Source organism: Xyrauchen texanus, chromosome 26 (assembly GCF_025860055.1).
Source record: "Xyrauchen texanus isolate HMW12.3.18 chromosome 26, RBS_HiC_50CHRs, whole genome shotgun sequence".
Lineage (NCBI taxonomy): Eukaryota > Metazoa > Chordata > Actinopteri > Cypriniformes > Catostomidae > Xyrauchen > Xyrauchen texanus.
This window is the reverse complement of record NC_068301.1, coordinates 36,197,122-36,212,590: the sequence shown is the minus strand read 5'-3', so window position 1 is coordinate 36,212,590 and position 15,469 is coordinate 36,197,122. Positions and strand designations below refer to the sequence as shown.

The 15,469-nt window shown below is 38.9% G+C and overlaps 1 protein-coding gene across 1 annotated transcript; it reads right to left on the bottom strand.

Annotated features, from left to right (window-relative positions):
• Window positions 1-1,793: 1,793 nt before the first annotated feature.
• LOC127619676 (uncharacterized) lies at window positions 1,794-15,089 on the bottom strand. Its single transcript, XM_052092628.1, has 4 exons — window positions 14,772-15,089; window positions 14,437-14,730; window positions 2,020-2,072; window positions 1,794-1,929 (listed from the first exon to the last, which is right to left on the bottom strand). The coding sequence occupies exons 1-4, from the start codon at window positions 15,087-15,089 to the stop codon at window positions 1,794-1,796; spliced, it is 801 nt and encodes a 266-aa protein (XP_051948588.1).
• Between the last annotated feature and the right edge of the window lie 380 nt (window positions 15,090-15,469).

Here is a 15,469-nt window from a genome sequence, read left to right as displayed (position 1 = left end):
TGATAAAGGATGATTAGCCTTAAATAATCATACATATTTTTTTTATATATTTATATAATTTGAAAGCCCTAGTTATTCTCATCAATATGGTATACACAGTGCAGGTGTGTGATATTATGTATATGAATGTAATACGAATATGTATATGAATATCATATTCTGCCACAGAATGGAATTTTGGGAATTTTGGGCTCAGACCTTAAAGGGTTAATTATCTTTCGTTACGACCATTAACCAAAGGTCAACAACATAACTTCAGACTCACACGCACACACTCACAAACAAATTCCAAAGCTCTGCTCATTTTAACTCATTAGTGATGACCAAAATATTTAGGCTGAAGTGAAAAATGTGTCCTCAGTCTTTCAAGATTTGGTTATTGGCTGATATGAACATGTTTCTGAGATCAGAGTTTCTGGATATGTGCTGAAACAGCAGAAAGTGCTGTCCCCCTCCAACATCAAGTATTTTCTTCTTTCGTTCTTTATGTATGTCATTGATGAAAATGCCAGCTCGCACAAATAGGTTGTCAGGAACGGTAACAGAATGGCAATGACACGGTCTGAAAATGTGGGTATTGCTGTGATACCCGCAAACAGAATGTGTCAAGTGGCAACTCTGCTAAGTAAATTTTAAGTGTGCGATCTTACTTTAGTTCCACAAATTCCTCTTGATATCTCTGTGATAGTTTCTGTACAGATGCGGAAGAGAGTGAATGGAATGGTGCACAGACCCAATCATGCTCTTCCACATTTGCAGAATGGAAGTAGGTGAGAAATCTCTCTTCCAGTGTGTCCAGGTGTTTGCATATGTGATGTTAAGGGGAACATTTCAATGGACCATGACCACCCTCTCTCGCAAGAGGGTCGGTTTTGACCAAATGTCTTGCAGTTTATCTGTTGCAGTCAGACTGGTCTCGTTTTACCCTGCATTTTAATGTTCAGCTCATTCAGGTGGCAGAATAAGTGTCAGCATCCTGACTCCTGTTGTTTGTCTCCGGGCCTCTAGAGGTCACCGGTGTTCCTCTCTGCCTTAGTTCTTCCTCGTGTGTCCTTGTTAGCGTTATCCAGGTCACCTATGCCTTGTTTCCCCTAGAGTATTTTAGCTGTGTTTTTTCCCCTTGTTCCTCACTCAGTTTTTGAGTCTTGGCTATGTGTCTCCTGCTGTGTCCCACCGAGTTCTTCCAAGCTATCCAAGCTATCCCAAGTAAGCTGTTCTTAGTTATTTGATTTTGTTTTTCTCCCCTCGTGGAGTTATTTTATTTCTCTCCTGTTATTGTTTGCATTATCTCTACTGTAGTAATACCTCTTTCTGGGAAGAACTTTTGTTGGATTTTTTTTTACTTGCAAAGTACCCTTTTTTTTTTATAAATCTACTTTGCCTGGAATATTGCCTTGAGTGTTTCGTTTGGGTCCAACATTACCTCCTCTGTGGCTAAGTGGTAGAACACTCAACTCTCCACATCTGAGACCTGAGCTCGTGACAATAAGTCTGCAAGATATGCCATCTTTGCCCACCAAAAGTCATCTCCAGTTTGATTCTTGTGAGGCAGTTTGTGTTCAATTAAAAAATCTTTCACCTCATCCTGCAGCTCATATAAACGGGACAGCACTTTGCCTCGTGAGAGCCACCTCACCTTTGTGTGCAGAAAGAAGGTCTGGTGTTCTGCTCCCATCTCTGCATATAGATTGAAAAATAATCAGGTTTTCAGGGGATGTGAAATGAAGTTCACGATCTACACACTGTTCCAGTACCTCTGTTAATTCAGATGGTATTGTTTTGGCAAAAAGAGCTTAGCGATGCAAGAAGCAGTGAATGGCTTTGATGGCAGGATTCTGTTCTTTCGCCTTACTCACAAAGTCTTTGACATTGCCTGTCATCGCAGCTGCCCTGTCTATGCAGATGCTAGTCAGGCTCTCAGGTAGGCAACTGTTACAAAAAATACCTCATCCCCATTGTGTGACTGGGCAGCTACTTTCAGAATAGGAAATTGTCCTTGATTGAATCCCATCCACATACCTAACGTTTGCGATCAGTTTGCAGTATCCACTGATATCAGTTGACTCGTCGATCTGCAGGGAAAACTGTGACTAGTCATGAGTTTATCACATACAACCTCCTCTGTGTCAGTTGACATATCATCAATTCTGCATTTGATGGTGGAGTTTGTGAGAGGGATTTTCTCAATCGCTTTGCCTGCATCTGGAACTATCATGACACTGACTATTTTCTATAGGTAGGATAATTGTTACAGCAGTGGTGTGTGTTTTTTTTTTTTTTTTTTATTTCGCGATGAGCTCAGCTACGAGGTAGCTAGCCTCTTGGGCTTTATCTGAAACTCGCATTCAGTCCATCATTCGTTGGTTCTGTCTAATATAGTTTCACATCAATTGTCTGAAGTACTCAGTGTCTTTTTTTTAAATTATGGGTGCTTTGCGGTTAGGTGGCATTTTAACTTCCTGGGTATCATTGAATTGAATTTTTGCCAGCTTTTCTCTACAAATGAGACATTCTGGTAGTGGAGAAGCGGCGTCACCTGTCCACGTAAAGCCCAAGGCAACATAGTTATCATGGTATTGTCTGTTGAGTATTTTTATATATTTTCTTTTGGTTCACCCTCAAGTGAAGTTGAAGAGGATGTTTCAAGGTTGCTTCTTTTTCCTGCTTTTAAACTTAGGTACCTATCCATGGTGTTGAACTTATTAGCAAAGCCTAGTTAGCTTGATCGCTAGCTGCTACCAATACTGTTGACTTAAAAAGTGTGCGGTAAGCAATAACACATTGCCATGAGAGCCAGGAGAGATCGAGAGGGAAGAAGGTACAGCTTTTTCGTTTTAGGCTATTTAGGTAGTTAGATTATGACTACTTCATATTCTTTGCTTAATTTCCTTTTTAAAATGACGTCTGTGAAATTTGTTACATTTTTTTTAATCGTAAAACACGTATTTCATGGAATAACTGAAAAAGGTTATTTAATTTGTAAGGACAAATTTCATGGCACACTGGCCCACCATCACGGTACAGCCTGATCTCACATAAAATTTGGCAAGTGTGTGCCGATTTTTCTATAGCCGAAATCGGTTTATGTTGACAGAATTTGAAAACATTGCCTCTATAGGCTAAAGTGGTAAGTGTTTCAGAGCACAGTGGATTTAGGCATAGGTGACATGGGTAGTCACCCAGGGCAGCATCTTGTGAGGGGGTGGCTCAACAAATGCATTAATTCTGACCAGAAGCAGGGATAAAACGTTTCACAAAAAAATTAATGACCAGAAGAGGGGGATATCAAAAGCAGAGGCAGGAAATCACACCCAGGATGGATGGATGGATAAGATACTGAATCAATAAAACAATACATAATGATATACTAATAGAACAAAAAAGGAAATTATCCTTGCAGTCCAATGATATAAAACAAATGACAGGACAGCAATGTTGTATAGTATGGATATTTCACTACACATATCGTTTCAAAGCAGCTTTATCAAAAATCATGCTTTAACAGAAAATTAAGCTTTAATATCTGTAACGTCAGTCATCATTGTTAAATATGAAAAACTTTTGAGCCAAATATTTTTGCACAGTGCTGTAGTACTGTTAGAGCTATCTGCTGCACAAATTAATAAGAAAAAAGAAATCTACCTTTAAATCATTTCTGGACATATTAATCTGTAAGAAGTGACTTTACTGATTACCATATGAACATCATTTTGCACTTTCATTTGGTTAAGTTCTTTAATTTTGATTCCAGCCCATTCGCTGTATGCCAAGAACGTTTGGAGAAAACCAAGCATTTATTTTCTTTTTAAAGGATCTGCATTATGTCTGACTATTTAATTTATTGGATACATTTATAATTTATCACACACAACAGCTAGACAGAGTTCAATGAAGTGGATCCTTCTGAATTGAACCACAGTATAATTGAATATTCTACTATTGTAAGTGCCTTTCTGTAACCTGATTTTTGCTGTTTTTAAAGGGGCAAATCAAAATAATTTTTTGTGATAATCAACATTATGTCACAAATGCTGTCAACTGAGCTTAAATTGTATTGAACACGGAATATTCCTTTAAAATAATGCAGTGAAAATGACAGTGAAAATCTGGTGTTCAAATGTTTATTCTTGTTGCTTTTAATTATATGAATTATATTTGTAATTATCTTTATTATAATTACAATCATAATTACTTTTAATTCTCATTGGCATGGCATTTGGATGTAATGTACTGGTATCATAGCAGTAAATAAAATTATACTGTATAAGTAAAATCTTTCTATATATTTATATATGTCTGTCTGTCTGTCTAGTCAAGTAATTTTAATTTGTATAGCGCTTTTAACAACACATATCGTTTCGAAGCAGCTTTATCAAAAATCATGCTTTAACAGAAAATTAAGCTTTAATATCTGTAATGTCAGTCATCATTGTTAAATATGATAAAAATGTGATTATAAATTGTGTCTTGAGAAAATAATAAAAAAGGTAACACTTTATTAATAACTACACTATATAAAGTATAGTAAAGCATTAGTTTATAGTTAATTGAACATTTATAAGTTATCGTTCCTATATTATTAATACATTAATAAGCTACATATAAATAGTTGTGCTGTCGATTTAACACGTTAATTCAGTGCAATTAATTTTATAAAAAATAATGCGTTAAAACAATTTACGCAATTAATCGCAATGCCCCCGGACCGTAATAAGGAAGATTCCTGAGAAATTAAAGTTTGTAGTACCACCTGTTTACTCCAGAGGGCAGTAATGGAAATTTCAGCTTTGTGGCAACACGTAGTTTATACAGTGAAGAAAACAACCATCCAGCAGACAGAACAACACAGACATGAGTTATGTTCTTGCGTTCAAACAATTGATGGAGCACAAATTTGAATTAAGGGATCTCAAGATGTGTTCTAAGTATTAAACTATATTTAACTTGACACAGTGACCTAAAATTTTAATGTTTATGACGCAACACACCCAAGACGCTACACAAGCATGTCTGATGCAGGTGTACATTGATGGGTCCTTAAACAAGCCCTCATAATAAATCTCCAACTGATTGACAAATTCACTTGTGAAATGGATTGCTGTGAACTGTGTGCCAATGATTGGCTTATGTTCAATAATATGGTAGTAAACAATACATTGTATTCTAAAGCCGCTTTTTGTATTGTCTTATCAATGATTAACTCTTCTGCTACAAGAATGCATTTTAATTATCTGAATATATTTTATATATATATATATATATATATATATATATATATATATATATATATATATATATATATATATATTTTTTAAATGTTTAAAGATAAATATGTATAATTATTTCATCATTATATTTTTAATTATTGTTATATGAGGGTCTTTCTCGATTATGCGATTACATTTCTTTAAAAAAAAATTGGGCAAATTATTTATTATTGTATAATAAGTTCATATAAAGGCAGTGTGATAATGATTTTTATCCTTAGTAAACAACTTGTTAATCATACATAACTGATGTATTTTAGTTGATATAAAACAGTGGTAAAGAAGTGTTTATGAGAACATTAAGAAAGCATAAATTCATAGTTAATAAAGATATTGCAGTTGATATTGCTGTAGTTTTAGATCACTGCTGCTGTAGATCTGACTTGAGACACACACACTGACTTCCTGTTCCGGTTGATGCTGGCACGCTGCGCAAGTGTTTGTAGCTCGCTTGCCTGCTTAGCATTGCTTATTCTTATACGTTTGTTTTATCCTTTGCCATTTTACCATGTGCTTCAGGTTTTTCCACTTTTCTATTGTTTCAACTGCGTGTATTTTACCATGTGCACCCATTTTCTCTCTTTTTTATCTTTTTCTGCTTGTCTATATCTCGAGTCTTGACTGCATGCATTTGTTTTCTCCACTGTGGTTTACACAGATTATTGCATCAATCTCAGCATCTGCTGATCAGGAACCACATCGAACCTCATTGATCTCAAACCTACACCGCTCAACAACCATAACAACAACAACAACATTTGCAGTAAATCATGGTATCCGCTAATATTATTGCTTCATGCATTGCATGCCACGTGTTTACTACAGCATCTTGCATCAGCAGTGAGGGATTCACATGTGATAAATGTAAGGAATTAGTCAGGCTGATGGAGAAGGTTAATGAGTTAGAGACATGCATCTGAACGCTAGTGGAGGTCAGTGAGAAGCCGGTATATACTGTTTTGGATGCGGGTAGTAAAGCGAGCAACACACTCACTTTGGTTCCGGCTGTAGAGCCCCCGCAGACGTCTCGGCTGCATACTTGCTCAGCAAAGCGACACCTCTCTCCCATTCCTGTTAGGGTTTCAAATTGATTCTCCCCACTCAGTGATGCACCCGCTGAGAATAATGTTGAAAGAGCCTTAATAATTGGTGATTCTATTGTAAGGAATGTGCAAATAGAGACTCCAGCCACCATTGTTAAATGCATTTTCGGGGCTGGCTAATGCTAATTGTAGATTTTCTAAAATTTGTATTCTTGTTGGCACTAACGATGTCTGGCTTCGCCAGTTGAGATCATTAAAGATAATGTTGTGTGTGAACTTTCAAAAACAATGTCAGACACTGTAAGATGCTCTGGCCCCCTCCCTATGCATCGTGGTGACGAGGTTAGTAGATTTGTGTCACTGAATGATTGGATGTAGAGTGGTGTCCAAAGAATAGCATATGATTTATAGACAACTGGAAGAGTTTTTGGGGTAGACCTGACCTGCTAAAGAGAGACGGACTCCATCCCTCCAGGAAAGGTGCCGTTCCCCTATCTAATTTGGCCCATTGTCTTAATAGTGATAGTTTTTGACTAATTGGGGCCCAGGTCAGGAAGCAGACAAACTGGTTAATCTGAATGTCTGCTAGCTGCCTTGAGATGTCATGCAGGTCACATAAACTACAAAACATTGAGACTGTATCACCTAAATACCATATAGAGTCTGTTCCTCGAACTTCCAAACACGAACCCCTCACTAGGTCAAACTTAAGGTCTCTCAACAGTCATCACAAAATAACACCATACACACATATAAACAGACAAACAAATAGAAATACATAGGTACATAAAAACATACAAAATTCAACAAACAGAAAAAAGAGCAAATTCCACAAATAAATAAAAATAAAACACACCAATACAAAATTGTCTCCCTCCACTGCCCCTCACTAGGAGCCTTCCAAATGAGACAAATAACTGCCCCATTCCTGTCATATATTACCAGATTACCCAGCCGTCTAGAAGTCATCTTCTCAAATGGCGCCCCTTTATCCAACTCGGTGCACCACTCATGAAATGAGGGTGCATCAGTTGACTTCCATCCCCTGAGGATTATCTGTCTGCAAATCGTCACGCTGGTTAGGACCCATCTTTTTATATATTTAACACCTATATTCAGGACTGCCCCATCACCCAAAATACACAGTCTTGGACTGAGTGAGATTTGAGTGTCCAGGACCTCACAGGTGAAATACTGAAATCTCAGCCAAAATTCATGTATCTTGGCACAGAACAAGAAGGCATAGGCCATGTCCCCCTCCATCAACTGGCATCACCAGCAGGTGGGTGTATCCTTCAGACCAAGCCAAAACAATCTAGAAGGAGTCCAGTAAAAGTGATGTAAAATCTTAAATTGGATAAGATGGACCCTTGCCTCTCTAGTCATAGTCTTGATTTTTTTAAATTTCTTCCCCACTCCCCATCCTCCAGCACCAAATTCAGATATTTTCCCATAACCTTGAAGAGATATTAAGGTCCCTTCCCCAAGACTCTGAATCAAAATGGAGTAGTACACTGATGCTTTGGGACCGCAGGCATTAATCACCACAAGGACGGTGTCTGCCTCTTTATGGGGCTGTACACTACTCCCAAAGGTAGCACAAAGGAGATGGCGCAACTGTAAATATCTGACATTTTGACCCCAAATTGCTGAATTATATTATTAAAGGATCTCAACACTCCACCTTCATACAGGTCCCCAAGGGTAGCAACACCCCTCCCGATCCAATCGGTCCAGCAAAAAGGGGACTTGTTAATGAGTAATTTGGGGTTCCACCATATGCTTGAGGCGACATTCAGGTAAATATACGATTTAAACATGTGGGAGACTTTTATCCAAACTAACTGTAAGTGCATGATAACAGGATGTTTCTTTATTTCTCCTGGCAGTTTAGAAGAAGGGCATTCCAGTGGAGAAATAGGTGCAAATAGGTGCAAGGACTCAGCACATTGTAATAAAATAAAATCTTAGGGAGGCATAATCCGCCTTTGTCAATGGGCTTATGTAATTTACTGAGATGCAGCTGAGGGCGTTTACTGTTCCAAATGAAAGTTTTAGCTATTCTACCAAATTGTTTAAAATAAGAGTGTGGAAATTCAATGGGGAGAGACTGTAATAGATAATTACATTTTGAAATACAATTCAGTTTTTATGAAATTGACCTTCCCTGCCATAGACAAATGTAATGAGGTCCACCTGTCCACGTCGGATGAAAACATTTCATTAAGGTGTAAAAATTCACTCTAACTAATTCACTCAAGTCTGCTGGGAATAAGATGCCTAGGTACTTAATGCCCTGCTTGGGCCATTGAAAAGCACCGGGTTGCAAAGCCGTTACAGGGTAAAACACCATCAGAGTGAGGGCTTCTGATTTAGATCAATTCACCTTATATACTGAGAGCCTGCAAAAGGAATGAATAATTCTATGTTAACACAGCATAGATCTGCTTTGGTTGGAAACAAATAATAATATATAATCTGCATATATACTACACCTCCCACTACGACACCAGGGAAATCATCTTCTTTCCTTATCCCAGCTGCTAGAGGTTCCAGGGCAAGAAAGAACAGCAAAGGGGAGAGTGGGCAACCCTATCGGGTACCCCTACCCAGAGTAAAGTATTCTGAAATTAATATATTTGTTTGTACTGCCACTATTGGGTGTTAATTAAGCAGCTTAATTCACACAATAAAAGTATTTCCAAACCCATAATTTTTCAAGATCTCAAAATTGTAGTCCCGGCCTGGGTAGCTCAACAAATAAAGATGCTGACTGTCACTGCGAGTTAGAATCCAGGGCGTGCTGAGTGACTCTAGTCAGGTCTCCAAAGCAACCAAATTGGCCCAGTTGCGAGGGAGGGTAGTGTCACATGGGGTAACCTCCTTGTGGTCACTATAATGTGTGGTTCTCGTCCTAGGTGTGGCACATGGTGAGTTGAGCATGGATGCCACAGAGAATAGCGTGAAGCCTCCATGTGCTACGTCTCCACAGTAATGTGTTCAACAAACCACATGCTAAGATGCGTGAATTGATAGTCTCAGTGATTTGCTTTCATCTTTTCTCTGTCACAGCAGTACATTTGGTGAAGTCGCTAATGGACTGCTGTCGAGATGATTTGCATCGTTCCTCATCTAGCATTAACGGAGGCCTTTTCAGATGTGTGTGCATTGCACTTGTACTTTTGTTGTACTTCAGGACGGACTTGCATATATTGCAAGAAACAGTTGTACAGGCTTTATCTTTAGTAAAGTATTTCCACACACTTGATGTACCACTGCTGCTTTGCTGCAATGACCACTGGGCTCCTCACATGTTGTCTTCTGCAAGGCGGCCATGTTGTTAGTGAATCTAACTCACATGATCTGCGACTAGTCAACATTAAGCTTAATGCATCATGGCAGAGCATTAAAGTCGACAAGTCGACTAGTCTGTGCAACCCCTAGTAGCTACAGACAGGCACTAAAAGCTGCCAGGTCAGCATATTTTATTTAAATCCTTCGCTGTCATAGGTAATGAAGAGCTAAAAATGTTTATCAAAAAGCCACAACATGTATGTTAGATCCAATACCAACTAAGCTCTTAAAATAGGTATTCCCTGTAATCTCAGAACCTCTTATTAATATTATTATATCCTCGCTATCCTTAGGACAAAAAAGTAAAATTACAGTTATCAAACCGCTTATTAACAAGCCGCAAATTATCAGATTTACAAATTACTTGCTCTTACCATCTGATCATGGCTGCATTTCTCTTCTAGTGCTTTTAGATCTTAGTGCTGCCTTTGACATGATAGATCACAACATTCTCTGGAGAATTGTGTTAGCATTAGTGGACTTGCATTAGCATGTTTTAAAATCCTATTTATCAGACTGCTACCACTTTGTATGTGTAAATGATGAATTGTCAAATCAAACAAAACTAAAGGATGGAGTGCCACAGGGATCAGTTTTAGGGCATCTGCTTTTCTCCTTATACATGCTTCCCCTGGGAGATATGATCAGGAATCATGGAACAAGTTTCCACTGTTATGTCAACGATACCCATCTTTGTTGAAAAATGTTGAAAAATTAAAAAATTTACAATTCTCCAAAATAGCAGAGTGAATAAATGAAATCAAAGATTGGATGGCCAGAAATGTCCTTCTATTCAATTCCAACAAAACAGAGGTACTAATTATTGGACCAATAACCTCTAAAAAATAAGCCACTAAAATATCATTTGAATCTCGATGAATGTACTGTTACATCATCTTCTACATTGAAGAAAATAAAATTTCCAGTGTTTGTAGGACAGCATTCTTCCACCTCCACAAATATTGCTAAGTTACGACACTTGCTCTCTGTTTCTATTGCTGAAAAACTAATTCATGCATTCATGACCTCAAGACTAGATTATTGTAATGTATTACTGGGAGGATGTCCAGTAAGTTCAATAAATAAATTTTAATTGGTTCAAAATGCAGCTGCCCGAGTGTTGACTAGAACCAAGAAATATGATTATTTTAGGCACATTTTATCGTCATTACATTGGCTACATGTTACATTTTGTATTCATTTTACAATTCTGGCTTGTTAATAGTTCTTAGAATCCACAAAAGGAGGTAGATCCTTTTCCTGTTTGGCTCCTAAACTATGGAATAGTCTCCCTAACAATTTTTGGGAAGCAGACACACTCACTCAGTTAAGTCTAGACTAGACAGTTATGTAGAGACATACACCTAATTTATCCATTAACTCACAATTATTCTGCTTTAGTTAGGTTTGCTGGAGCAAGAAACATCAATCATAATCTACAAATCTGAATGAAACTGAATGACTTCTACGCTAATTGTATTCTCAGGGTTCGTACACCTTTTCCAAGATCAAATTCAAGCACTTTTCAAGCACTTTCAAGGTCCATTTTACAGCTTTTTACAGCACCTTACACCACCATTAATTACATACCAATACATAGTCAAAATTAATATTTAGTGTTTTTATCACATTAAATGCTATAAACAGCCAAAATTGTGTTTTGTAATAGCAGCAGAAGTATCAGATATTTAAGCAAATCACAAGTTTTATTTTTCAAAATGTATCAGTGTCTAAGTAGACTTTGCTTACTATCTAACCTGCCTGAATCAATGTAAAAACAATTACCCCAAACAAAAATCACTCAACAAGTTTAATTATTTCATTGCCAAAACATATACATTTATCTACTGGAATAGAGCAGTGTAAATATTGCATGTATGACACTCCATCTGACACGATTTCTGTTCAGCAATCAACGATTGTTGTTATGCACTGGACTAACGTTTGCAGGTTTTAATTTGCGGGTAGTTAACGTTACATTTACTGTGCTGTAACTTTGGCTATGTTCACAAATGAACGTGTAACGGACATGCAATACTAACATTACATCATCACACCAAGTACTCTGTCACAAAATGCGAATTCCTAGCTAAGTTAGCAGTTACTAGCGTAAACAAATAGGCACTAATGTGTACAGTAGGCTACTTCAGTTGACTTAATTGAAAAGTTTATGACTTACCTTTTCATGTGACTCGAGAGAGCAGACTCGCCCATTGTGAAAAGCTGCACGTCTTTTTTGCAGACTTTACACGAGGCAACTCGTGGGGTTTGTCCCCGTTTAATCCATGATTTGAATTTCGCATCTTCCAGCCAACGTTCATTGAAACGACAACCTCCCGGCATGTTGCAGTAGTGGTTTCATCATGGGGGCGGACGGCGGAGTCACACGTGCGGCAGATCGCAGTGCCAGTCACACATGCACGCGCGCACCGCAGTTTTCATTTTAGGCTCTCTAACATTTTATTTCTCCATTTAATAAACAGACTATTCAGTCACATAGGTATTTGTTGTGGGGAAAAAATACAATTTCAAGCATTTTATCCAAAATGTAAGCACTTTTCAAACCTTGAAAACACAACATCAAAATTCAAGCATTTTCAAGGATTTCAAGCACCCGTACGAACCCTGTATTCTATTTGTTTCCATGCCTCAACCTCGAAATTCATATCCTGAGGTTACCAGAGCCCATCAGATCCAGTTTTGTTCCTGCATGATGTCGGACTTCATTGCTATGTGTCTCTGAGTGTTGATGATTAAATGCAGCCAGTGATAGCCAGACATCACTTCAGTCTTTTATGATGGACTTTCGAGGATGAACTGGTGCCAACTCCAACTGTAAAGGCGCTTTTCCACTACACAGTACCAGTTCGCCTCGGCTCAACTCGACTCGACTTTGTTTGGTTTTCCACTGTGTAAAAGTTGTACCTGAACCTGCTTTCGGGTACTTTTTTTCGTACCACCTCCGGCGAGGTTCTGAGCGGGCTGAGGCGAGCTGAGGCGATACCAAAATGTGACGTAAAAACAATGCCGACTGCTGATTGGTCAGAGAGAATCGTCACTATTCACTGCGTCATTATTGCGCGCGCCAGACGGAGTATCCAGAATAACCTCGCTGATGGAGGATGGTAAGTGTTTTAAGTTTACATTACATTAATTCTGTAGGCGCACTCAGCTCGAGAGTTATGTTTTCTGTAGGCTGGCTTTTGAAAAGCTGAAGCTCACTTATAACAACGAAGACTGTAAACTTGTGTCGCAGATAACAATTGCTGCTACCTCTAGCTAGCTGCTAACTATCTGCCATTGCTATTTTCTTATTGTGTTGACTTTTGTATGATGTTTCTATCTAAGATTCATTTTCGACGAGCGAGAATGGTTCAGTGACACCCACTGATGCCACGTCGGCACCAGAACCAGCGGCACCATCGACACCAACAAGATCAGCAGCGTCGACACCGAGACCGCAGCAGCGTCGACACCAGCAACCGGTTAGTATAATTGAGAAAAAGTAAACCCTTCTAGCCTGTTGTCTGTGAATCTATACACACTTATTAATATATCATTAATCGTATCAATAACTCATTAATAACGTAAATTTACTTGCATAACAACAGGAAGCATTCCCAGTTATGGGAATACAGGATTCATTAACATACCTGTTCAGTATTTTTATAACTTTCCAGACGTACACAGTGTACACCTATACTGTACACATAGTATTTTAAAGTTGACATTTACTAAAATAGTTGGGCTCAGATGTTAAGTCGTTACATATACTATATAAGTAATAGTAAGTTGTGGGCTTGTCTTTTTTGTGTAGCAGCTGTAATGATAATACATGTGAACAATTTAAAACACACACAACCTTTGAATGAAACGTGACTTGTCCGTTTTTCTTTATAACTCATTCATTGTAATTATTTTTTGGCCAGGACGGAGGAAACGAAAGAGGGAACAGGAGCATCTGACTGTCCTGAGGGAGATGCAGACATCGGATGTCAAGCAGCTGGAGTTGAACCGGGCACAGCGGGAGCGCCATTTACAGATGGCACTCGATGATGCAGCACATGCCCGAGAACTCGAATCGGCTTTAAGGAGAGAGGAGATTGCTGCAATGTCGTCCTTCAACCAGGCCTTTCTGGGAACCCTGAGCCAGCTTGTCCAGGCACTGAACCGGCGGGATGCTGTTCCACCGCCCCTGGACTGAAACCCCTTTGCTAATTTTCATTTAATGTTTGCACTACATGTAACATATGTATATAGTTGGATGTGTGAATTTATATTAATATTATATTTTTTTTCTATTTGTATGCGTGTTTAAATAAAACCTTTTTGAAACTTATTACAAACAGTGTCTTTTTTTGATGGTTTGCTTTTTTACAAGGGTTTGAACAAGTATTTTCAGATTGTATACTGTGATAACCTTTAATGAAAAACTGCAGAGACAACATATTTAATGATAATGTATTTATTTAGCAATTAAAATAACGCATCAGACCCTCCCGTACATCTCTGCCCTCCTCCTCAACACCCTGTGCCACTGCCACCACAGGCTCTGCTGTTGCAGGTGCATCCCAGTCATTGTCATAGTCCTCTCCGTGACTCTCACAAAGGTTATGCAAAGCACAGCAAGTAAGAATCATAGATTTCACAATTGTAACATCACAGTCATTTCTTTTCATGAGGCAACGCCACCTTCCCTTCAGTCTACCAAAAGCGTTTTCAACCACTACCCGTGCTCGACATATTTTCTTGTTGTAGATCTGCTGTTCTACTGTCAACCGTCCAGTGTCAGTGAATGGCTTTAGGAGCCAGTTCTGCAGGGGATAGGCAGAATCTCCCAGGATGTAGCAGGCAACATTCACCCCACCAATATTCCTGGTGTAAGTTGGAAAGTGGTTGCCACGGCTGGCCAACTCCCACAATGTGGACAGTCTTATAACACGAGCATCATGCAAGCTGCCAGGCAGTCCTGCAAACACTTTCCAGAACAGTCCTTTTCCATCTACAACACCTTGAAGGACGATGGAGTGCCAGCCTTTACGGTTGAAATAGTCACAGTGGTACTCCTGTGGTGCCAAAATGGGTATGTGTGATCCATCAATAGCACCAACACACTGCGGGAGCCCCATCTGTTCTCAATGTAGGCAGCCATTTCTTCAAACTTCTCCTGGTCTGGGTAACGGATTTGTTCGGGAACCAACAACGTTTCTGCAGCAGCAGTGAACTCTTGAACACACCGGCAAACAGTTGTTATGCTTACTCCGAAAAGATGGCCGATAGTTCTGTACTCTGAACCGGTCGCAAGCTTCCATAGTGCGATGGCCACTCTCTTCTTTAGAGGAACACACTTGCGGAAGCTTGTGTCTTGTCTCTCCATCACTGGACGCAGTATGTTGTACAAATATATGAATGTTTCTTCCGACATTCTGAAGTTCTGAACCCACTGCGCGTTTGTGAAACCAGGAACAATAACATCCCACCACTCGGTAGCTCGGTTGAAAGCCCAAACAGACGGTCTGCCGCGGCGACTTTGCAAAGCTAAACAGATCTGAAACACATAAACCATGCACATTTTAGTACGTAATACTGGTAGCTATAAAGTTGATTAAATACTTTGCATATAGTATAGTATTTACACATATGCAAACGTTAGCTATGTTAGCATAACTTACCCTCTTGCGTCGGCTTTGAACAACCGGATTCGATCTCAGTAGTCTGAACTCTGTAGTAATTCCCAAACTCTCCTGTTTTTTTCAGCAGTGTTTTGTTTTGCTGCCCTCAGCCTCTCATGAAACAACATTTGTC

What these genes read in the sequence shown, in the direction of transcription:
- LOC127619676 (XM_052092628.1), bottom strand. Translation starts at nt 15,089, where the DNA reads ATGTCGGAAGAAACATTCATATATTTGTACAACATACTGCGTCCAGTG. An exon ending in GGGGCTCCCGCAGTGTGTTG is followed by an intron (nt 14,731 to 14,771) that starts GTGCTATTGATG and finishes TTGGCACCACAG; the next exon opens with GAGTACCACTGTGACTATTT. An exon ending in CTGACACTGGACGGTTGACA is followed by an intron (nt 2,073 to 14,436) that starts GTAGAACAGCAG and finishes TTTTCCCTGCAG; the next exon opens with ATCGACGAGTCAACTGATAT.